Genomic DNA, 25,497 nt, shown 5'->3' with positions numbered 1-25,497 from the left:
TAACACTGAACATTTTGTTATATACAAATTTAGATGTGTTAGCAAAATGCTGTTCACTACATATACAAGTCCAACTAGAAAATGTTTCGCACTCAAATATTTTTATGATGATAATATTACATTTTGTGTTTCCGGTGATTGACTTGGGCCGGAACGGTCCGGAACGGCGTTCAGGTACCTCTAATTATAGACAAACAGCGTTCCGGTTTCTTTTTTAGGGCTACGAGCGGTCTAGGATTGTCTACTTTAACGGAACAAGCCTTATTAACGTATAAATTGTGATGAACATAGTCTGATGTGCGATTTGTCAGTTCCTGTACTTATTTTATCCCAAGTCAAACGATGTGTTACATAACATTTTTAAATGATTTAACATCTAACCAAAGAGCGCATAGGCTACTTGGAGAGTCTCCAAACGCGCAGGAAAACTTAGATGGCCGGGTGACGTAAAACCAACCACAGCGTAGCAGAGACACGGGCTGCAATTGTGGGAGAGTTCTCACTGCAGACCCTCAAAAAGACGAGTCTCTCCGTCCGCGTACAACGGCGCTTTAATAGTAGTCGGTATTATATCCTGTAAATGCGATGTTAACCTTTATTTTTGTATTTTCGGTCATGTGTGTCTAGTATACATTGTGTTGATGTCAATAATATTTTAATCTCTTCCGTATTTCTGGCTGTCTGGATTGTTGAGTCTACGGAGGGGAACTGTCGCCACTTTTTGGCTAGGCTTCGAAGAGATTTCAATTTGAGAGCAAAATTGGGAACATTTGGATAGCCTATTCTAACGTGGACATACTTTGCCTTTTTCACGGTTTCAGACTAGTTGGGGGAAGTGTGTTTTTTTTTTTTACAATCCACGCACGCATATCGTTTCCCTTCCAGAATTCTTTCTGGACCTTTCGAGTAGCCTGTCCTAAAAACTTCACCAAGGTGACACTTTTCGACACTTTTCGTTTGATCTGATGTATTGGACTAGCGCTAATATTCAAGGATGATGTATTATTCTTAAAAACGAGGATTCAGGTGGGAGGCCATTAGGCTACCAGTGCCAACCATAATGGCAGACGACGATAACCGTTTTATAGTGGAAAAGTACATTTGTCACAAACTCTTAAAACGGGGATATGCATGGGATTTCGAAGATGCAGAGGAGGAAGATGGTGCTAATAATGGGTCGATGATTTCTCCTCCGCCGGGTTTGGTACGGCGGATTCATGGGGCCAGTAAAGCCGGACAGGGCAGCGTTCCCCATATTTCCAAATGGCTCTCCCAACCAGACCCGCATGCAGCTATTCACAGAGTGTTGCGTGAGGCCGGGGACGAACTCGAAAGACTGTACCAACCCGACTTTTTGGAGATGTCACACCAGCTGTATCTGACGTCCTCTGTGGCCGAGAGGAGATTCAGAGAGGTTATAGACGAGCTGTTCAGAGACGGAGTTAACTGGGGACGTATTATCGCTTTCTTCGAGTTCGGGGGCACAATATGCGTGGAATGCGTGAACAAGGAAATGACTTCGCAGGTGGACCACATTGCCGGGTGGATGACAGAATATCTAAATGGACCCCTGCACAGCTGGATTCAAGAAAACGGGGGATGGGTAGGTGTATTCTCTACTTCGAATCCACATTTCCGATATCACGTTGATTTATGCGTAGGCTACTGATGCAGTGGGAACGGATATCAACGAAAGTGTTCCTGATTTGATGTTGACAGTGTTTGTCTTGCATGTCTGACCAATGACGTTCGGAGTCCCTGTCACACCTCTCCACGCTCTAAAGCCCGCCTCTGTCAACTCCACTCCGTTTCGCGGGTTTTGCGTTCCCCCGCTCAGACTTTGCGTGCCACGTCATGGATTTTGTCATCGACCGTATTGCTATAGCATTCTATGTGTTTAGTTTATACTTTAAATACCGATTCAGGTGTTTTAAGATCTGTCATGCATGAGCACAAAAGAGCGCTCCCTAAATCAGAGACAGATGCCTGGCAGTTGCAAGAAGATATGCTGCGAAACGATTTGTGTGGGAAGGAGGGTCATTCAGATCATAACAAGCTTTGATTAACAATAACGTTAGATAATATATTATTCCCGAGCTGTTCTTAATCCATCTGTAGTTTGGACAAGTTATAGCCACTGCTGTTGTTTAATGTTCGAGAACAGATGTCTGTGACACTATTCAGAGAACAGTCTGTACTGTATACGTCCTAGTACGGGATTATCATGTCTGTCTAGCTACAGCTATGGCAGGACTGTCCAGGAAAGAAACATGCCAGGGGACAGGATACTAGCGGCCAGTAGAAACAGAAAAATTAAAAGTGGTGACCACTGTCAGGAATCTGCAGAAAAGTATTATGCTGGGAGAGCATTTCATTTTTCCCCCTTCTAAGTAATTGAGTATATGCTCTTATCCAGATTGCATACATTTTCATACTGGCCCCTCATGGAGTCTGCACACACACACACACACACATTATTTGACCTTTATTTGAACAAGAGAAGACGCATATTATTTGAATACTTGTTTTGGATCCATAGTACCATAAAATATTGTAGAGGATGAAGATAACACAAAAGTGCTTTTCCAATAAAAATCCACTTGTAGGCAATATCACAGTGACTTTAAATGACTAACTATCTGCAGGAACATATCATTGGGTCTAACAGTCCTGTTACGCCAAACTTCAAATTGCCCAGATTGTCAAATCAAATGTGTTCAGAAACATGTGAGTTTACCATTTTCACAGTGGCATTCAGTTTCAGTTACCACATTGGGTCCAATCTATGTTTTGCTTTCTGACTTTGAGGGAAAAAAATACGTTTTTTTTCAGTTCTCCCATTGACTTGTGAAACACCCAACCCTGGACTGCCCAGTCTACTTTCTGAAGTCTTGCATTGTTGCACCTCTGAGTTTGAAACACAAAAAAGTGTACGCACACACGTGCAGGCATGGACTCCCATGCGCTCACACACAAATACACACACACACACTAAAACGTGTGTCACAACATCCCCTTCTGTTGTTCTTTTATTACTGTAATTTCCAATCAAAAGATGAATAGCGTAGCCACTCTTTTCTGCAGCCCTCTTGCCAAACTGCCCAGAAGGATTCCCTAGTTGACAGAAGTGCCCTTCATGAGAACATAACACACGCTTTCACTGTTTCAGCTATGGAGCCAGAAGCAAAGGGGTGGGTGTGTGAGGGTGGAGGCTGATCAATGATTTATGTGGAGCATTTCATCTCTAAAGGAAGGAACGTTTAACATTCCTCTTGAGTCTCCTCTGCCCTGAAGGTGGCAGTTTGTGCCACATATCAAAGGGAAGCACAGAGAGGGGAGAGGGCCCTCCAGGAGTATAGATCAATAGCCTGGAGCCAGCTTGTATGTTTAACATGTAACATGCAACCTCCAGTACATTTCGGTTCAGTTGGAGCCCTTTTGTCTGGTTTGAGACCTGTGTCTGGTTGGATCTGGCTGTGTCTGCTGCACTAGTCTGTGTGAGAGGTCTCTGGAGCCTGTAAACCCGACTACGCATTTCTCTCCTGTTGTATGTAGGTCAGTGTACACAGCAGTGTTCTCAGGCTAAGGCGACAGGGTTTCATGTGCCACATCCATTGGAACCGAAGGGCACGGAATCTTTTAATCCAAAGGATAATTCCAGATTACGGGAGAGTATATGTATCCAATTTTCTAGGTCACTTTGCCATGGAGTTGTTGTAAGTGCTCAAATTGTAAATCCCCCTAAAAAGGTATTTTACATTTTGTCTGAGGCTATGGAGAAATGAGGTTCATTTCATCTCACTCACATGAATGCAAATGGAATGAATACACATATATGGTGTACACAATGTGAATACAAATGGATCAGCTACTGTAACTATTCACGCAGAATAAAGAGTGCTGCAGAGATCCTGGTGACACTGGAACAAAGCACACAGAAACTGACACTGGAATAACAGTTGTTTTCTTTTCAGGTTGGGAACGTTCAATGCCTTGTTTATTTCCGCTCATTGATAATCCCAAAACTTGCACCACTGGTACATAATCTGTGTCACGAAAGTGTCTAATATAAGTATATATTTAAAACAGTGTTTGTTATTTGTTCTAGGTCAATGGTCATTTTAAGAAGGTTTTTGATAAGAATGTTTTTAAGGTCATCTGCAGCAACCAGCTAACATACTGTTGATGTTTTCCAGTACTATAAAAACGAAGTGGGAAACGAATTAACCTAATGGTGACACTTAGACGCATGAGTGTGGGGTGGAAAACCACTACATCAGCCACCCGCATGCTTCCTGTTATTTTTGGACAGAGTCTCAGTATCGCTGGTCATTGTTGTGTCTGGAAATTATGGAATCACTGGCGCACGAGGAGAATATATACTTTCCCCAAAACAAAAACCATCCTGTGTCCACAAAAATAACATGGTCTCAATTGTTTGTAATGCGCCTGGGTTGGGATGGCCCCATTCTGTTGACCGCTTCTCTCCTACACAGCTCCTCCAGACTCAACCGGGTCCCTGGATAGCTCTGTCGCCTGTCCTGTAATTGTGCCTTCTTTCACCTGGATAAATTCACCCCTTCCTGTCTCATGTGGCGAGAGTAATTGCAGCTGGTTTAAGGGGGCTTTGTTTTGATTGGATAATAAGGTCTCTAAGCGAGACAGACAGACAGTGCCACACAGACATGGTGTTTGGTCCCAGTGTCCACCCCACAGTTTTATATGTGTGACGTTTTAGGAAATAACAAGCGATTGGAAAGTGGCAGCCTGGCAGGCAGACAGACTCCCAACTTTCTTGTGAAATTACACGTGTCCTGTGGGATTAGGCTGTCTGAGGGCGTGGAGGGCATGAGTCTGGCCGTGATGCGCTCTGCTAAAACACCACACATCCTTCCCAAGATTGTCCCGTCAAATGGACGCGATTGCAAAAGCGCGTGTCTTCACCTTAACGTGATTGTTCCCAGCGGAGAGTTTCTGAGGGAAATTCTTTGTAACTTCTCACCACATTGTTGTAGAGTGATGAGAGCACCCCGATGACCGGTCTGGTGCCTCACAGCCAGATGATTGGAGTGTGGGGAGGGACAGAGGTCCTTTTGGCCGGTCATTATGCCAATAGACAGGCTTGTCATTGGCTGGGGAACAGGTGGGCTTTTCTGACAGCAGGTGTATGTCGTAATAACGGAGGACAAATGTGATTGGGTCCGTCCTGAAGAGCGTACTTCCAAAATCCCAATAAAGGCGGTTGGGAACGGGGGATGTGTTGCTTTGGGTAGTGTGTTGCTGTGGGCATCTGGTCTGCTCTACCCACCCCTCCGTATGGGCTGAGGGGAACTGGGACAGTGGGGAAGTCATTAATCTCCATCAGGTTGACATGTCTGCACAGCATGAAAGGGACTGGAAGAACCTGGTTCCCCTGTGCCTGGCTGACAATGGCGTCCCAAATTGCACCATATTCATGAGCCCTGGTCAGAAGAAGCGTACTATTTAGGGACTAAATAGTCATTTGGAACCCATCCTCAGCCACTGCTCCTGAGAAATGGCTTTTGTTTATTGAGTCCATTCTAGCCAACCCAAGCCCCAGAGGACTGCACAGATTGATTTTAGTTTAATATCATGAGGGAACGGGAGCAAGCAGCCATTAGCCAGAAATGATCAGTGGGCCTTCAGAAGCCTGATACAGCTATCAAGAGATGCAGATGCTTTCTAACCAGAAATCAAACCCCAAACTACTGTTATCACTTTGACAAGAACGTTGGGGTTGGGGGTTGTAGACAATGGGGCTGGGTTGGTAAAAGGGACATTTGAAAAGCATGTGTGAGCTAAGCTGCAATGTTCTCCCCTTCTGCTGCACTCCTCTGCAGAGTGGAGTGCGGAAGAGTGGAGATTGAGTTAACCTCTGTCGCTCGCCATCTGTCACTCTGTTTATACACCACAGTTGAGAGAGAGATACCCAGAGAGACAGAAAGAGAGAGACGGCCACTCTAATCTCAGAAACATTTCCTACTGACAGAGCCAGCTCTCTCTCCCCGAGTACACTCTTGAGGATCTGGTAAAGTCACTGACCTTTCTCAGTGACTACTATTCGCTGATAGAGTTTTCTATTTATTGAGGCTCAAAGTGATAGAGGTTGATAAAGTTGCCTATATGCATTTTTCTCTTTCATGACCTGGTTTCTGGTTTCTATATGGTTGCGGTATTCAAATCTGCACCTTGAATCCAGTTCCACTCCATTTTTTCATTACACCCCATTAATCAGGGACTTACTTAGAGCCGGGACACCAGGTGGGGGACATTAATGACATGGTCGGGCAGAAAACCAGCGGCGCTGGCCCTCGCGGGTTAAGATTTGAATATGCTTGCTATATTTCATTGTGCTGTCTAGCACAACAATCTAGATCGTAAAAATGATCAACCATGGACTGTTTTAAGTTGTCTTTATAAAAATTTACGACAGTCATCTGAGCTTCAGATTCACTTCCCTCGTGTGTCCCCTATTCTTTTTACTGTGCATGACATTTACAGTGAAACCATGACCGTTTTTAGGGGAAATGGAAGCTGTGAAGTGAGTGGCTCTATTGGACGTTAACAAGGTGACACTACTTCTTAACTCCTCCTTCGCACAGCCTTTGTATTCTTCTGCTTGTCATGACTGGTATCTGAGAAATCTAGTTCAAGGCGTTTCTTTGAATTCCTGTTACATTACCGTATGAATAACTGTTCCTACGTGAGAGTTGATATGACCTTTGGTCCTCTGACCCCTGAGGCCTCTCCAGACCCCTCCCGTCCTCTCCAGACCCCTCCCGTCCTCTCCAGACCCCATCCGTCCTCTCCAGACCCCTCCCGTCCTCTCCAGACCCCATCCGTCCTCTCCAGACCCCTCCCGTCCTCTCCAGACCCCTCCCGTCCTCTCATTATTCCTGTCTCTTCTCAGGAGAGGCCTTGGAATGTCTGCAGCTCAGGAACATGGACTGTAAATAAATAATGGGGAGATCCTGGGTGTAGCTTTCCTGAGTGACCAGACCAGAACAGCCAAGGGTGTGGACGGCCTGAACGCTGGACAGTTTGTTCTCCCGTGGACAATCGCTTGTGGGCAGGCCATGCACAGGTCACATGATATTGACCACCGGAGCAGTGGACGTGTGGGCGTGTTCCTGTTTTTATATGTCTATATTTGTGTTTGTGTTATTGTGGTTTCAAATGTCCACAAGCCCACAATAACTCATAAACCATTCCCCACTATGGTTGCACACATGAGGTGTTGTCCATTTGATCGTACTTTGCCATATTCTGTGTGTGTCTGTGTGCGTGCACGTGTGAGAGGAGCACACTGTAAGTACAGTATTTAACCCGGTAGTTCCTGTTTATCCTGGCCCGTCTATTGACCTGTTCTTCCATTAGGCTGTGCTGTGCTGCTCCTGGGCATACCATTTCACGTGTCCATGAATAATATACAGCACCATAAACTGACACTAAATGGATATCCGTCAAACAAACCCCAAAGGGATGTAAATGTGTCACACACATACACAGACACACACACACACACACACACACACACACTTATGTACACGCACATAGACACAAACGGACACACACACACACACACACACACAAACATAGTGACATTGTCAGTGTCAGGTGTCAGGTCACCGTAGCATATCCTTGAAAAATGCAGGGCCATGTGAGAGGCCTCTAAATATAGACATGTTCCCCTGTGCCCATAAATTATCTTATTAGTGGATGAATAAAACAGAGCACGGCCTCATTGCCCCACCAGCAATAACCAAATATTCTATATTTCAGAAACCATGCACATTTGATGGGAGATAAAAATATTGTTATATTCAGTCACGCTTGACTGTAGATAATGAGGTCTACGAGACGCGCGTTGACTTTGCCACTGGGCAAACACAGACAAGTCCCATTGGATATCAATGAAGAAGGTTGAACGATTCTGCCTGCAAGCTGTCTACTAGGGATATTTTAGGATCTGTTACAAAGAGGCTGTAAAAGAAATATCCATCTTTGTCATAATATCGAGGTCAACAATGGATATAGCCTACCTTTGTCCGATGTACAATAAATGATATGTGCCTTATCGTACTATACAGAGATCTCTCAAGGAGACGTCCAAAACCTGACCAAACTGTAGCGTTGCATACACATGCACACACACGCTCAGATAAACACAGACGTGGATGTGTTTGTGTTAATCGATAATCTTCTTTTGTCACAGTAGCCATGCACACAAAGACACACACACTCTCACACACATACAGAGAGCGAGAGAGAGAAGCGGATGTAGTGGTGTGAATCAATAATGTTGTGTTGTCACAGGGTGACATATGAGCCGTGACGAGCGGGGACCAGATGGCCTCAGGGCGGGTAGCTTAGCTTCCAGTTGGCCATGCTAACGCCACGACAGCCCAGCCACCACTGCTGGGAAAATCCCCCAAGATACCTGGGGACAACACTGGCCAAACAGCATGAGAATTATTGACAATTCCCTGAAACACTGAGAGAACAGCCGTCCAAAATACATTGGGATGATCGGTCAATAGTCTTTTTAGTGTTCAGCAGTTTCTAAGTTATTTTGTGTTTTTTTACCCTAACCTCTTTCTTGTATTAGAAGACACTCAGGCAGAACATAGATTTTCACTGAAAGTTGAGATCAATCAAAGTCTCCATTTTTTTGATTGCTTAACTGATTGATCTTTAGCTTGATTGATCTGAGGACTTGAGTGATTTAGGTTGGGTCACATGAGGCAGGAAATATTCACCTTCAGATTTCTGAAACATAAGTTGTGGAAGTGGAATTTAAAACACGTCAATCTGTCTTCGAGAATGTTAAATGATTGCAGCATGAGCCTTTACTAATATCTTACCAGTGCTTGACTTGGGCCGGAACGGTCTGGAACGAGCCCTCTGGCACGTCTGGGATAGTCTATAATAAGGACAAGCCTTATTAACACGTACGTTTTGATGAAGGTAGTCAAATGTGCGATTTGTCAGTTCCTGCCCTTATTTTATCCCAAGTCAAGTGCTGTATATTACTGAGAAAAAAAATCAGAGGAGAAAATGTCAATATCTATATGAGAAAGACCTTGGGTAGATGAGCATTTTAGCGCTTTTAAGCTGGCACCTTTGGCGTGGTGACGCTACAGCAGCTTGCAATTCCCGGTGGGCTGTTCCCCCGTGCGCTCTGGTCTGGCAGACACAGAGTCACCTTTGATGTCAAGAGGATGAATGCTAGTTGGGGCAAACGCTCTCAGAGATCGGCTGGGTACGGCGTGCCACCACCATCCAATTCATATCTCTCGCATTAACTGCTCATACGCCGTGCCCCGCTTCACACACCGACCGGGAGACCCTGCCAGCCTGAGGGAGAGTCCGTTTTCTGGTCCCCCTCTAACTCTTGAGAGACAGCTGTTTGGAGGCGTGTTTTCAGTTGCCATGGTATGTGAGGCGTACTGAGTTGCATTGCGGTGACGGAGCTCCACGCCTGTGTGCCACACCTTCAGGGCTTCAGGTCAAAGGGAGAAACGTTCACCTTGTTCTGACTGGATCCAGTTGCTCCATGAAATGCTTCTGTCGGCTTGTTAACAGCGAAAACAAAAAGAATACAAGTAGCCCATAGAGATGTCTAGACACGGTTCATATCCACGAACCGACGCAAGTTCATTAAGTCAGCACTATGTAAGGCCTTAATTTATCTTCTGGGCTGTTTTATGACATTTGGTGGTGAGAAGCAGGGTTACAATGGAAAAACACAATGTGTTCTGAAGAATAACCCAATATGGCTTCTCTTTCACATGGGCTGGACTGCCGGATGCCTGCCGTTAGGGCATAAGAACACTCATAACGCAGAAAAACACATATTTAGTTGACTTGACACTGGAAAACGCATCATCAGTTGACAACTCCTTGGGCTTGTTCTATCATCCCTCTATCATCCCTCCATCACCCCCCCCCCATCGTCCATCTATCCATAACACATTCATAAAATGGCTTCATGGGCCCTGGTTGAAAGTGGTTCACCAAATATGGAATACGGTTCCATGTGGGACCTTGTAGCGTAGGTCTACCGTCGACCAGGTTGAGGTTCAGCCATGCAGAAAGCAGAACGTTTGACCTTCCTTCTCTGTGCTTAAATCCAACTCCATGTTAAAGGCTGCAGAATATTCTGCACACGTTCCTCTATCACAAAGAGGCTGTGTGGGTTAGAAAGTGCCACTGAATGAAGAAATGCAGACCGCAGCAGTAGAGATTTGAATGGCTTTGATCAGGAGAGGATATTCACAGGCCGGTAGAAGGGAGGGGCTCCGAGGTTGAGGAGGCGGGTTGGGTGGGAGGTAGGAAGGTGAAGGAGGTGGATTGGGAAATGGGGGGGGGACGGGGGGGGGACTTAATTAATAAAGCCCAGAGTACAAGACCACAGGGCTAAAACGGAGTTCCAACTCCACCACATCAGACCAGGGAACGTGGCCAAGGGAACGGGAGACTGCCAAGCATCCAGCCACACGCTTCATGGCCGGAGAGAGACAGCGTGCGCTGTGCCAGGGTAATTGGGTGGCAAGGCTAGTGAGGGATGGTTAGCGTTAATACGATGGTAAAGGGATACAATGGTTACGGTATAGAGTAAATGGTGTCATAAACTGGTTAAACAATGCCATGTAATGTAGCCAAACAGCGTGTTCCTGAGTGCCAATGTCACCTGTTTACCCTTTAGCTTCTTTTGCTGATAACAAATTGACATTTAAAAGCATTCACTTCACCACATACAATCAGAAAAGCAATTTCCAAAGCAGTCTCATGCCAATTTTGGTCAAGCAACTGGTTGGTCTAAGAAAAACAAATCTTTTAATTGAGATGTTTTTAGATTTAGCACTTGGACGTCATCATGTACATGTTTATTTGAGCCTTTAAATAGACAGATAATAGACAGTTTGTTGCTGAGCCATTTCCCGTGGATCCTTATTGTGTAGGTTTAGGGAGCTGAGAAAATGCTTCAAACCTAAGTCTATTGTGAAAGTCATATCAACCTGTTTACTGCTGTTTCACACAGCCTTATAATGTCACCATTAAACATTTATTGTCATTCCTCAGATTCCATTTATTTTCATTCCTTAGATTCCATTTAGTTTCAGTCCTCAGTTTCCATTCATTGTCATTCCTGTTTCAATTTTGACTGTAAGCAATTACACAGTGAAAGTCACAGTACTTGATGTAGTTCAAGGAGAGGTTGTTCACCAAAGGGAGAAGGCCTTTCAAAATGTCTCCATTTGGTAGTACCTTCCAGATGGGCTAAATGAATACATTAAAAGTCAAATATGTAACTGCAGTCTGTTTGTTCTTAACTGCTTGTTATTCTTTATACATCAGACAATTAAGGAGTGTTGCCCTGTCTTAAACAGGGGTGTATTCTTTTTTATTGTGTAATTCTGTTGTGGTGAGCTAAGCTATGTTCTTTAGGGGCAGTGAGCTAGCTGGCTCATCTGAGGGAGGAAAGCAGTAAGACTTGATTGAGGGTGAATAGCTCTCATATCATCCCCCTCAGCTTAGACACAGTGGAGTTGTTTGTCTCTTCACATCAATGCATTCCCATCATTCCTTTCCCATGGCCTGGGATGATAATCAGCTGGTTGCTGAAGACAGAGTTAGGAGAGAGAGAGAGAAAGGTTGTTGAACTTTTCCCTTGTTTTCAATGTGAAAAGGGAAAGGGTGTAGGTCTTTTTATTAAGCAGGGCAACATATAATAATGTCTTCGGACGTCAGTCGCTCTTATTTCCACAGGGTTCTGGTCAATAGTAGATGAACGAGTGTTGTTTGAAGGGCATAGCACTAGGTGGTTAAAACAGAAAAAAACTGAAACACATTCTTACCCCTGATTCCGCTCTTTAACCATGACTTCATGTTCCGAGAAGGAGAGACAGCATTGTCATGCATTCCAGAAGACTAGTCTGTGGTAAATCGTTGACTTCTATGGGCAGTCTTTCGTCCTTTCCCAACTCCCTTATAGGGAACTGCTGATCACAAACCAAACTGTAATTGGAGAGGGAATAGAGTGTCTCAGCTCACTGCTTCAAAGCAGTTCCAGAACTTAATTTTTGAAGATTATTGTTTTACCTGATAATAACTAGTCATCTGAGATCCTGCAGCTCCCTGAACATTGTCCCTGCCTCCTGCATATGACTTGAAATCATGGCCTCGTGCTCCAATAACATCAGGAGAACTGCTACCTTGTTGCCAAAACTGACGAGATAACTGAAGACTCACTCAGCATCACAAGATACCTCTGTCATGAAGGGAGACTCCATGAAAAAGCTTTGATCTCATAGCTAATACTTTCTCCTCCACTGGCTTAGATAAGTGTCTCCAGACTAATGTGGGGTGCTCACCAAAACGCATACACTGTGTAGTTCACTTGTGAAAGTCTTTATTTCATTTACTAATGCATATGATGGTAAACAAACACTATGCATATGTTCCATGTAATAAAAAAGAGTACTTTTATATCGCATGAGCAAGTTTTTAAATGGAACAACCTGTACAGTTGTGGTCATTAGTTTGCATACCCTGGCAGAAATGTGGAATTTGGGCATTGATTTTGAAAATATGACTGATCACATAGTTGTTTGGCTCCTTTTTAATCATAATGATAACAGAAATCACCCAAATGGCCCTGATCAAATGTTTAGGTGAAAATGTCAATTAAAGGGGAATTTCCCAGAACTGTGGCTTTTTAAATTGTAATTAGTGTATGTGTATAAATAGTCAATGAGTTTGTTAACTCTCAGGTGGATGCACTGATCAGGCTAGATATTGAGCCATGGGAAGCAGAAAATAAATGTCAGAAGACCTGCGTAACAAGATGGAAAAGATGGAAAAGGATATAAAAAGATATGCCTTGCAAATGCCAGTCAGAACTGTTCAATCACTTATTAAGAAGTGGAAAATTTGGGGATCTCTTGAAACCAAGCCAAGGTCAGGTAGACCAAGAAAGATTTCAGCCAAAACTGCCAGAAGAATTGTTCGGGATACAAAGAAAAACCCACAGGCAACCTCAGGAGAAATACAGGCTGCTCTGGAAAAAGATGGTGTGGTTGTTTCAAGGAGCACAATACAACAATACTTGAACAAAAATGAGCTGCATGGTTGAGTTGCCAGAAAGAAGCCTTTACTGCTCCAGTGTCACAAAAAAGCCTGGTTACAATATGCCCCATAACACCTTGACACAATTTGGAGTGACAAGACCAAAATAGAGCTTTATGGTCACATATAGTGAACAGAATACCATCCCCACTGTGAAGCATGGTGGTGGCTCACTGATGTTTTGGGTGTATGTGATCTCTAAAGGCACAGAGAATCTTGTGAAAATGTATGGCAGGATGAATGCAGCATGTTATCAGAAAATACTGGCAGACAATGTGTATTCTTCTGCACCAAAGCTGCGCATGGGACACTCTTGAACTTTCCTGCACGACAATGACCCTAAGCACAAGAGAAAAGTTGACCATCCAGTGGTTACAGCAGCAAAAGATGAAGGTTTTGAAGTGGCCATCACAGTCTCCTGACCTTAATATCATCAAGCCACTCTGGGGAGATCTCAAACGTGCAGTTCATGCAAGACGACCACTTTGGATGACCTGGAGGCATTTTGCCAAGACGAATGGGCAGCTATACCACCTGTGAGAAATTGGGGCCTCATAGACAACTATTAAAAAAGACTGCACACTGTAATTTATGCTAAAGGGGCAACACACAGTATTAAGAACTAGGGGTATGCAGACCTTTGAACAGGGGTCAGTTAATAATTTTTTTCTTTGTTGCTATGTTTTGTTTTATGATTGTGCCATTCTGTTATGACCTACAGTTAAATGTGAATCCCATAAGAAATAAGAGATGTGTTTTGCCTGCTTACTCATGTTTTCTTTACAAATGGTACATATAGTACCAATTCTCCAAGGGTATGCAAACTTTTGATCACAACTCTATAATGTACTGGCCAACCATACCAGTTATATGTAGGCTTGCAAACACTCAAAACCTCTGGTGAATCTGAGCCGACCGGGGATCTGGCTCCCTACAGCTGTGCCTCCATGGTCTTTCCATGGTATCAGTTTAAAAGAGTGTTTGGCTTGCCTGCAGGTCTCCTTTAGTTACAGGAATACAGCCTCTGTGATTTGGCCATGGATTACGGCTGGCTGAACCGCAGCAGAGAAACCATGCAGGCTCAAACCAGACGATGATGTCACTGTCATTTCCACCCATACAGGAAGTGATCTTATAGCAACTGATCTAAGGGTTTACCAAGGGGATTTTCAAGGAACACAAGCTTTTCCCATTAACTTTAAATAAAACTCAGTCAACATGGAATAAGTATACATATTGTTTTCTCAATGTGATACTATGAGTGCTTATAGAAAAGGGTTATAAGCATGTAATAATAATATGACCATTGTAATTAGCATTTTATAACAACCATATGACCAGTTCCATGTAATAACAACAAAGTGACAATGACATGACATGTGTTTTAAGCATCTAATATTAACAATGGGAGATGTCAACAGAGTGCTATTTTACAGGCATGAGTGTGGTGGTCCTTCTGCTGTCACAGGAAGTGGACCTCTCCCACTGGGCATACTTATCACATGAAGGAACAGGCCACCTGGGAATCACTTGGTTCCCACGGTCTGTGAAGCCGTATCAGGCGCTCCATCAGAACTACGGAGGCACTAAAGCTTGACAGCGACCGAGGGAACTTCCAACCTTGCTCAGTTGCCACTGAGTTTGTCAATCTTTCTGGTCACTCTGGCTCACAGAGTAAATGATTAAACGAAACAGCCAGTTAGGTCAAATCTTCTCAGGCACCTAACCAAGGCAACAGAGCCCACGGTTGATGGATTTCGGTGGTTCCCATGGTATCACTGATTGTAAAAGCCAGAGGGAGCCATCGCTATGTTATCAACCAATACTTCTGCTCTGCTGGGCGTCCAGCGAGTGACCAGTGTGGCAAGACTTCCTGTCCTCGTGCCCACCCCCAAATCCCACCCATCAGGATGAACTGTGTGACTCAGCAGCCCTGTTCTGCTCCATTCTCACGCGTCACCGCTGGCCTTTTGAACAGCCAGGGCTCCAGAGATGAGGAGATGAGAGAGAGCAGCTTTATTAGACTGGGCAGCAGCAGCCCTCAGCCCTGACCTGGCCAGCCAGCGCGTCGTTATTTATAGCGAGAGAGAGAGAAAGGGCTCGAGATAGAGGGGGACGTGAGGGAGAGGGAAGAGGGATAGAGAGAGAAGGGGGGGGGGACCAGAACAATCAGTATTTTGTCATCCTTTCAACTGTTTCCTGCTGCTGATACTCTTTTTCTGTTCCCGAGTGAGAACAGACGTACAATAGAGGCTCTTTAGCTGATAGATTCCATATGATATCTTACTGAGGGGAGGGTTTTGATGTGATTGAAAAATGCTTAGTAGAGATTGTCTGTTTTTGGAAGATGTGTTGTATCGATGAAGCTGAATTCTGGGCTGGAAAGAAGTGTGGTGGTTACAGTACATTTGGCCTCATGCTGTATTTAGAAGGGAAGAACGGAGCCCTATTTATAACTGGTTCTAACATAGTAGGCCCTTTGTCCTGACTTTGTCCACATTCTGATTGTCTCCACATCTTTAGACAGGTGTAGAGCATTGAAAGATGCATTGTGACCTCATTGTGACTCTAAATGTAGCTGGAGTATAATGCTTGGGTATTGTCTAGCTCAGTTTAGAGCTGGTTGTAAAATGGGTATTTTGTCCTGATCTTGTCTAGATTCCCCATTGTACAAAAATATTTTAAAAGGTGTGGATGATAAAAAGAAGCATTGCAACGTCACTTCACAAGTGTAAACAGGCAAGGTCGTGGAGAAAATGGACACAGTTCAAATGGAGTGTAAATGAGGCGTATGACTTGCCATGCATGTGGCTTCTGGCCTTTCCTTTGATGTACTTCTGCTGTACTTTATATTCACCGGCTGTGTCCCATTGTGCCTGGAAACGACACGCTCTCTGAGCCTGAGTGTTGAGTGTCCTGAAGAGCACCTTTAAACCAGCCCCCCAGCCAGGACAGGAAGGACAATAGCCTATCAGAGAGGAGACAATCTCTTTCTTTTCTCGCTGTCTGTCTGTATCCACCTATATGCTGTCTTTCTGGTTGTATCCACCTACACTAATTTCCCTGCACCCCATGATGTCACACTGCTCTTTGGTTGCTTCGGGATCAAAGACCTCATACAATGGATTATATTACAGTGCAGGACACACTGTAATCTACTTATAGTATACTGCAGTCAATCATGGCTAACAAAGGCCGTTTGTAGAGTAAGTGTTCCTTTTTAAAGTCAAAGGATTCTATATAATCATGAGAGAGTCCGACAGGTGTGTCATCCACCAATGTACTTTAACGGGATCTCATTTCACTTGTGTTTTCTGAGTGCTAAATAACACTATCCAAAATACGCTTGAGGCCTACAGAGCTCGTTCTCTCCAGGCTCCCGTAACACAATATGTCACATGAATAAAGCGTTGAGGACAGATTTCTCCTGGCCTGTTTACCGTAGTGTAAAATATGTATAAGGGAGATGATAAAAATATGAAGTGTCATGCTAGACTCAGGTGATTTATCGGCCTATCACGTTACATGTTTCAGCAGAGATGTAAAGAGACCGGGAGCCGACTGTTATGTAAACACACTGATGCTGCTGACACATTTGAATATTTATGAGAACCAGTCGGGCCATTTGCAGGTTATTTTGCCTTTTTGTTTTCGACTGCGCTGCACCACCACTTATGTACATATACACGTACGCATATTGTGGCGCCATCTCTTGCATCAATGTCGAGCCAATGTCTCCTTGAGAACCACCTGCTCCTGAACTCAGCTCGGCTGCCAGCTCCCCATCAAGGCTCGTTCGGGAGAAGATATAAGGACCCCAGAGGAGCAGCTGTGGGTAAAAGGGTGAAGTAGAAGCAGCAGAAGAATGCAACGCCAACACTCTGCCCCAGCGAGGCAGGTGTAAAAGAGGAAGACAGTTCGGAGACGAAGGGTGCAGAACCCACCCCGAAACCCGACCGCCCGCACCAATAGTTCCCAAACCGCCACCATGCGGACACCCCAGAGGACTCTAGCAAAGTGGTTTGTCTGTTGGTTTTGGTTTATTCTCCACTTCCTCCTGTTCTTTGGTTAAAAATTGCTCAACCAAATACATATTTATAATGTCTCTTTGCCACAGAAGATTATAATCAGTAAAGCAATGTTAGCTGACATTGGAAGAAGTGTCGTGGTAATATCATTGGTGTGTGCCTGGCCCAAGCAGGCCTCTACAGTTACACTGTGGTTCAAGTAAAGTTACAAGTATCTTTTCTTTCCATTCAGAATTCCCTCTCTGACTTTGTAGCAGATGGAAAGTTCTAAATTATCTTTGTTATTGGCCTGTATTTTTAACTTCTACATTCTACACTGACTGACTCTAGAGTCCATTGTGTATTTTCTTTGTCACTTCACTGCAGGGCTATCAGTTTTCCTTCTGTATGTAATATCGATGCTATCCAAGGACTCAGACCGTGTTCTTAGAGTTAGCTACTGGCAGGTGTCTGCTGACGGTAGTGGATTTTCTGGGTAATGATTGTGTCTCTGAAAACTCCACAGTCATCTATTTTCCACCAGGCAAGCTGGTCGGGGATGAATCCCTAGAGATGCTACACACGTACAGAGACCGCGATCACAGACTCAAGGTTGCTATCATCACCCATTGTGTCTGAAGTGGACAGGATTGAAAATGGCTGCATTTGTTAAGATTCCACACTGGAAACATGAGTGTATGTAGAGACACACAGGATTTCCTGTTAAATCAATAAAAATAAAAATGAGGACAATATTTTCTCTCTATACCCAGGCTTTGTTTTGGCTCCTGTTTTGTATGTCAACCTTTCTCACACTCTTCCCCTCTTCCCTCTGAGTTTTGTCTTAGTTTAATACGGTTAAACAGCAAGGACCTTGTTAGAGTACACTTTGTTTCTGTCTGCTCGGTATCCTTTGCTACTGTAATCCACCACATTGGGGAACCCTCGGTTTAGCATTGGAAGCCGCTGTAAAGCCACAGCGTATTGGCACTTTAATTAAAGCCTGAATTTCAACCCATATCCCTACATCTCTCACCAACCCAGCTCCTCTCATCCCTCTTCCTCTCATCTCCTACGTCTCTGTGATCCTTATGAGATGGGACCTCCCATGTTGTCCATAATTAGCCAGTGAAATGTTTCCAAACAACAGAGATAACAGGCTTAGTAAGGCCTCTGTTTGTCTCTGCTGCCTTGTGGTGTTTAGGTCTGTCTGTCGTCAGTCTGAGAGGCTAGAGACTGGAGGCCAGTGTGCACAGCCTTATCTAGCATCCAAAATGAAAGTGGAAGCTAATTATCCATTCACAGTACTGAACAGGGGAAAACCAGGGTACCCAGGACTGGAGTGAAATGTTGGAATTTCCTGTTTTCCATAATTCTCCTTAAATAGTCAGTGAAATGTTTCTAAACCACAGATAGAACAGGCTTAATACATTATCTGCCTCTTGTTTCAATCAACGTTCTGTCTCTTTCTGAATGTCATGAGAGGCTGAAGACAGGAGGCCAGTATACAAAGCTACTCATATCTTCTACTCACAGTGAAAGTGTAAGCTAATTATCCATTCACAGTACTGAACAGGGGAAACCCACAGTACCCAGGACTGGAGTGACATTTTGGGATTTCCTGTTCCATTTGTGGATAGTATAGTTAAACTCACTGTAGATGGTCTTTTAGAGGTGGTACATAAGGCCTGTATGGTGAGAAAAGCAAATCAGAGCTCAAGAGAAGACGCAGTCCTGCTGGTGGGAAAAGTAAATCTCGGGACTTCAAGCTAATATTATGACATCCGGAGATGGCAAGCTACAGGGTAACCATGACAATGTGGCTCCATGGTTCCGCCCCCTGCCAATGGCAGCCAGTGATTCCTCATTTTGTTTAAATTGTTTGCTGTTGTGATGTAGCAGTGCCAGAAACTGAGCTTAAAAGAAGGTGGTGATGAACTTCAGCACTAAAAGATTGTAACCTTGGACAGATTCCCTAGCCAATCACCTGCTGAAGCTAACAGATGGTCTTGGTGAGAAGCAAACTTGGCTACAGTTGTCTTGCATAATGATTTTTCACTGTCTCAGCGTAAGCTAACGGCCCTTTGGCTCTTCTGACCTTGCATTTGGCAAAAATGCAGAGAGACAGACTGAGATGGAGACGGTCATAAAGTGAGACAGACAGAAATAGAGACAGAAAGAGAGAGAACGATAAAGAGAGCAGGATAGTGACCTATAGTTTTTTTGTATTTTTTCCCCAACAGTAGTCACATGGTGTCTGTAATGGACTCTGTCAGCTGACCTAGTGAACTAGAGCATGATACAGCCACGGAACGGTCTCATGATGTCCACCTGACTGACCATCAACCCCATGTTACCAGTCCACCCCCGGTGCTTTCTGTCTCAACCTATTACACAAACCAGCCTACCGGGGCTAAATGGAATGTCAACCCAATCTTAAACATCTAAAACATCCATTGTGTGAAACCCAAACATTTAAGAAGTTATTTTTGGTTTCTGTAACATTCCTGTCTTTTTGTCCTGTCGTCATTTCTCATGTGCTGTCACGGCCAGTAAGGTGTCCAGACGCCAGCTAGTGGCAACCAGGAGCAAGCGTTGTGTTGTTTCAGCAAAATAGTTTTTCGTGTAGGTGGGGAAAGGAGGGCAGAAGGCAGCCTGGGTTTTTGCCAGGGGAGTCCAACTGTGAACACATTCCTGACAGTAGGAGGTCTGACTGAGGCACCGGCACACTAATTAATACCTGAACATTGCGAAGGATGGAGCGATGTGTGTGTGTGTTATTGGGTGAAGGGCTTTTAAGGAGACAGAATTAACTACATGCCTTTTCAACTGGTCCTTTCTGCCTCCAGTTTTACCAACAAACAGTAAACAAGGTATCATACAGGAAAAATGCCTGTCGGCAAGTTGGATTCTTAGCTGCCTAGGAATGAGTGTCTGTTTTGATACCAGAGGGCCCAAACTTAAGAAAGTGCTGATCTGAACCTTTTTCTTTGTCAATGGCCCTTGGCCTCAGGAATGCTGCAGGAAAGGTAAGGAGGAAAGGGAGGCAGGAAATACTTTTGTCTTTATGTAGCCATTTGAAACCAATTGCCTTTTTTAGTCATTCTGTGAAGCTTTGGTTTGCTTTACTGGAAATGTTCTCTTACACTCTCTAATAGTATGACATGCTTCATAGAAGATGGCCCGGTTTTTCTTTCTATTAGATCAAGGGCTGATTTGAAACAAACATGTGTTGCTTTACAAATAGTACATCGTACATAACATTATTTGTTAGTGTAGGTAAATGTAGCCTTGATATAATCACAACAGACCAAAATATACTTGGTCCTTAGGAGAATAAAGTAGAATAGTATTAAACTTAAATTCAGCCATAACCAGGTTGTTAGCCATAGTCGCTGTGTTTTGTACCTATAAACCACTGAATCACAAATGAAATGTTTAAGAGCTTATATATGGTAAAAAGAATATTTGAAGAAGAATTCTAATGGAACAAACTACCTGAAGGAACTGACTGAAGGTGAATGGTGCTTGTTACTACAGTGTATTATCGGTAGTGTTATACTGTAGTGTAAAAGCTTGAACGGGGCCTCGTTTAGTTGAGCAAAAGGCTACACTGCCAAACTTCACCCTCTTAATATAGCCAATGTGACTCTTTCCTGGGTTGACCAGTTTGACAGGGGACAATCAACACCAACCATACATGGGACTTTCAAGGGGGATCATTGTACTTGTGCTTCCTGTCCACCTGCTCACACTATTAAGGCCAGGGAGCTTATGGATAGATGTCTTGATTTCCTCATAAAACACATGGTCTAAAATACCAAGCAAGGGTGTATACTGTATTATGCACTGGGTGGATTAAACCCTGAATTCTGATTGGCTGATAGTTGTGGTATAAGATATTGTATAACACATTCATGACAAATATGATTTTGTTTACTGTTCCAATTTTACTGGTAATACATGCAGACCTTATTTTCTTAAACAGTCTTGGAAGACATTGTAAATGCAGGTAATACTGAGAGACGACTTTGTTGGTGGAACTTACGGTGAGCAACATACATCAATCATGTCTGTCACTGTCAAGACTCAAGCCAGAGCTGTTTTAAACAGCACTGCTCTAGATACTCCCACATTCTGTTTTCATATAATGCAACCCCTGTTTTATAACATCTACCATTTTATTTGTGGGATTATTTCTGAACACATTTCCTGAATGAAAATGTCCTAGTCTTCTCTGACCCAATAAATTAAAAAAGAATTGGCCTGCGTGGCGCCTGCTACCAAACCCTTTTGTACGTAAGGACATATGTGAATGTTTTATAACGGGCTGAGATTATGTTGATACACAGATTATGAAACAGTTGCACAGATGTGGGACTACAGCAGGACCGGGGAGCCTCAATAAGGAACATCACAGCGGCTGTGGTGTTCCCGATGAATGTATTTATATAACTACGTAACAGTGTATTGTATCTCCCACTGATAATATGTAACATATCACTTACATGTTCCAGTTTTTTTATGTGTCTGACTCCAGACTTCATAGTTTTTGTAGGCAGTGGCTATATTACGGTGAGAAAGCTGCTTTGAAATTGATCCAGCTTTCTGAATGCATGTAATAACACTGTGGTTGAAAGTCAGCCAGAGGGGTTTAGATCTGCAGGCATTTCCAAGAGACCCCCCAGCAAGCTGTGAACACGAGACTGCGTACACACGCACGCACACACACACACACACACACACACACACACACACAGCTTGTTTTGACTCCCTTTGTCTCTGTGTTTTTCAGGAGGCCTTTGTGGAGCTCTATGACAGACAGAGGGACTCTGTGTTCTGTTCATGGCCCTCCATCAAGACTGTCTTTGGCCTGGCTGCACTGGGGGCTGCAAGCCTCACCATTGGAGCATACCTTACACAGAAGTGAAGGACTTCTTTTTCTCTCATCTTCTCTTCCTCTTTCACTCCTGGTTTTTCAAAGGGAGTCCTGCTCCCTCTATGACATTTCCGCATCCCCTACCAGTCTTCAAAGCCTCTTTTTCTCCCCACCTCCTTTCCTGCTACCAAGAAAACCTCCCTCTTCTTCACCACTCACTTCAAAACAAGGACACAACTCAAACAGCAGCATGAAACGAAGTAATTGCCCAAACTGAAGGAAATGTGTAATAAAAGATGTCCCTTTTAACTCTAATCAGAGAATGTTGAGAGTGGCGACTGAGGGACTGAAAATTGCAGAGGAGAGGGGAGGGTTGGCATTCATCGTTTGTGTCCTGCCTGCTTCAGTACTAGTTGTAGCATGAAACCTCTGTGTGCTCGTGTGGACTTGTGTAGCATGTGTCATTGTTTTAAAAGATGGCACGCATTACCCAGAGACCTACCTAGGACTGCAAGGACAATGAGTGATAAAACGGCTTGCACCGACAAAGAAGCGGGCAGCCCCTATTTGTTAGGACGAGGAATTGTTTTAACTGTGTGGACTCTGCATACCTCCTCCAGCCTGACTTCAAAAGAACTTCATCCACATAACAGCTGGTCTCTGTGATAGGATATCGCTAATATGTGTCCACCGCTTCTACACCACAATATTCCAGGAGCATCACTAAACTTACACTACACACACACACACACAATATATTATATAACACAAGGTCTCAACAGAACAAAATCCAGGCAGGTATAACTTAATCTGCAGAGATCTGAGAGATGTTTGACCTGGATGAAATGGAGGAAAAGACGGATGTATTGAGGACAAGGCAGGTTAGTTCAAGTTGTCTGATCACGTTACTGACAGAAAGAGGAAAAATATGATTCCCCTTTGCTAGCTTTCTGGCTTAGTTATGATCAGAGGTAGACAGGGGAATACGGGAATAGAGGGATGAAAAAAACAGAAAGAAAGGGATTGTTAAGGGACAAAATAAGGGGGCAAAAGCAGAGAGAAATGAATGGACTGAGCATCAACATGGGTATGGTGAAAAACATATAATTAGTTAGGCACAATTTCTGGGGGTCAAAGATAAGATTTCAGTAATAGCCAGGATTTCTGTTCGTGTTCTGTGCTCTTCTACAGCCAGTTAAAATCTCTGATCTGGAGGAACTGTCCCGGAATGGTCCAGCATGGATCTGTTGGGCTTCAGTCACCACCTCACTGTGTCATCGCTACGGACGTCTCTGGAAAACATTTTGTGCTCACCTGTTGCCGCTGGTTTTCCTGTCACTTTCTCTTCTTTTCTTCCCACCTTCCCTGCCCGTATCTCTGACCAGAACTCTTGGCCTCACCAAAGCCAAGCCACTTCTGAAAGGGGACTGAACCTAACCGCCATATCTCCCAGAACATGTGTCCTCCAGCTGCTAATGCTGCTTGGTTTTGAGCTAGGGGACAAAGAGGCCCCACATACCTCCCCACAGACCACACCAATGGTTGATTCCACATTAAGGAGGACCATGTTGGAGACACTCTTTACTGTGTTGGAGTTGAGTGGTGTCCATTTTGTTAATAGTAACATATTTGAACTCTCCTGCAGGACCTGCCTCTTCAATAGCACAGATTACATCATCTCTTTAGAGCAGGTTTCTTAAACCAAGGGTCAGGACCCAAAGTGGGCCCTAGTAATTAAAGTGTAAAGAGATTTTAGAATAACATTTTAGAATAAATGTCACTCTTAATTTGGGTCAATGGAGGACTATTTTGGGTCAGTGTCATTCAGGTGTTGGGTTGAAAAAATATTTGAAAAACCTTTAGAATAAAGAAATTCCCTGAATAGATAAGTTTATAGATTGAGCTGTTAGTGTTGGAAATGATGAAAAGCCAGGCTTATCTATAGTATTTAATGTCTAGCATTCTAGTGTAGGAAGCATGCTATTGACTCATATTGTGTAGACTGGCACACCTGTTTCTCTCACCAAAGGTCTCATTCTTTCATGTACAAAATGTCATCCGAAGTTCATCACAATATTAACTATGTATCCTGATATTTATAAGAAAATTATCAAATTTTATACATACTGACTAATGATTCATATTTATTGAGAGGTACCAGAAGACATTTTTAAATGATAGATAAAAAGTGAATGATAGATGAACAGTTAACAGCATTTGGGGGCCGCTGTTTATATGGAAAGTAGAGCAACATTGAATTTCTTTTTGTCTAAAACATGTAAATGTGTTAATACTGGATTAACGCTGCTGTACTGTATAGTCCAAATGTAACTGAACTCACAGCTTCAAACTGCCACACAGTATCGTTATAGAAAGCTGTAAACCATAGTTAACCTGGTAGAAACTTAATGTTCCTAACATGTAAACATGTTGCATGAACAGAAACACATGCCAATTCACTTGTCGGACTGAGGTTTTATGTGGGTTGTTGTATAGACGACCTGTCGCATTTATAGGGCACTTTTAGTGACCAGGGCCCGTACTGCAAATGAAAATGAGTTGTCATCGGAACATCCGGACTGGAGGTTGTCATTGATCGCTGGGCATAGGGCTTCATTGAATATTTGCGCACTAAGGGGCAATTGGGGACAGTCAATATTGGCCTGTTGTTCAATAACATTAAAGTAGATCCTGTAGCCCCTGAACGTACCTAGCTGTACATATGGTGACCTGTGCTGCTTTTAAGATATACACGTATGTTAATTGTTAACAGATTTATTATTTACCTCTCGAGTTTATGTAATGGCAGAAAAGTCTACAGTTGTGTGCTTGTTACCTGCTAGCGTCTGTCATCATAACTAAGGGCACTAATCTGTTTCCATTGTAACGTTAGAGGTGAACTTCCTACTCATGATAAACCCTTCAAGTGATCCAAATGAAACTGATTCTGAAAACAAAAATAAAATGTATAAAAAGTCAGTAACTGAATAATGAAAAAAAAATAATGGTGATAAGGAATCATTTGAAGTCTCATATTCCCTTCTGTGATTCTGTTTAAATGAATGTAGCTCATGTGAAATCATGGTTGTAGTGTTGTAATTAAAATCCTCAACCTGTGGCACCTAAAAGGTGAAACCAAACCAATGAGCATTGCTTACTGCTCTGTATATATCCACAATTATTAGGATTTAATTAAATCAAACATGCATTGCAGTATTTACGCAGTAGTTCTTATTTCAGTGGTCAAGTTAACTTACAGACTTGTCTTGGCGTCAATTTAAAAACCTACTAATTAATTCCATGGAAATACCACCTAACCTATATCATTTAAGTTAGAAGAGTGGGGAGATGGGATGAATATTGTAAAAGACACTGTTAACTTTGCTAGGTGTGAATAAATCCCAGTGTTTCCTAGGTAACACCATGTTATGAATAAACCACATCTTTATTGGAATCTGA

General features: G+C 43.4%; 1 protein-coding gene across 1 annotated transcript; it reads left to right on the top strand.

Moving 5' to 3' along the window:
• The first annotated feature begins 449 nt into the window (after positions 1-449).
• bcl2b (BCL2 apoptosis regulator b) lies at positions 450-25,497 on the top strand. The gene is made up of 2 exons (XM_010884826.4): positions 450-1,603; positions 21,955-25,497. Exons 1-2 carry the CDS (start codon positions 1,061-1,063, stop codon positions 22,087-22,089), a joined length of 678 nt encoding a protein of 225 aa, XP_010883128.1. The 5' UTR covers positions 450-1,060; the 3' UTR covers positions 22,090-25,497.

This window comes from Esox lucius, chromosome 3, assembly GCF_011004845.1.
Source record: "Esox lucius isolate fEsoLuc1 chromosome 3, fEsoLuc1.pri, whole genome shotgun sequence".
NCBI lineage: Eukaryota > Metazoa > Chordata > Actinopteri > Esociformes > Esocidae > Esox > Esox lucius.
This window is presented reverse-complemented; position numbering and strand designations above follow the sequence as displayed.

Coding starts and splice junctions, on each gene's coding strand:
- bcl2b (XM_010884826.4), top strand. CDS start 1,061: ATGGCAGACGACGATAACCGTTTTATAGTGGAAAAGTACATTTGTCAC. Junction 1,604..21,954: donor TTCAAGAAAACGGGGGATGG/GTAGGTGTATTC, acceptor TGTGTTTTTCAG/GAGGCCTTTGTGGAGCTCTA.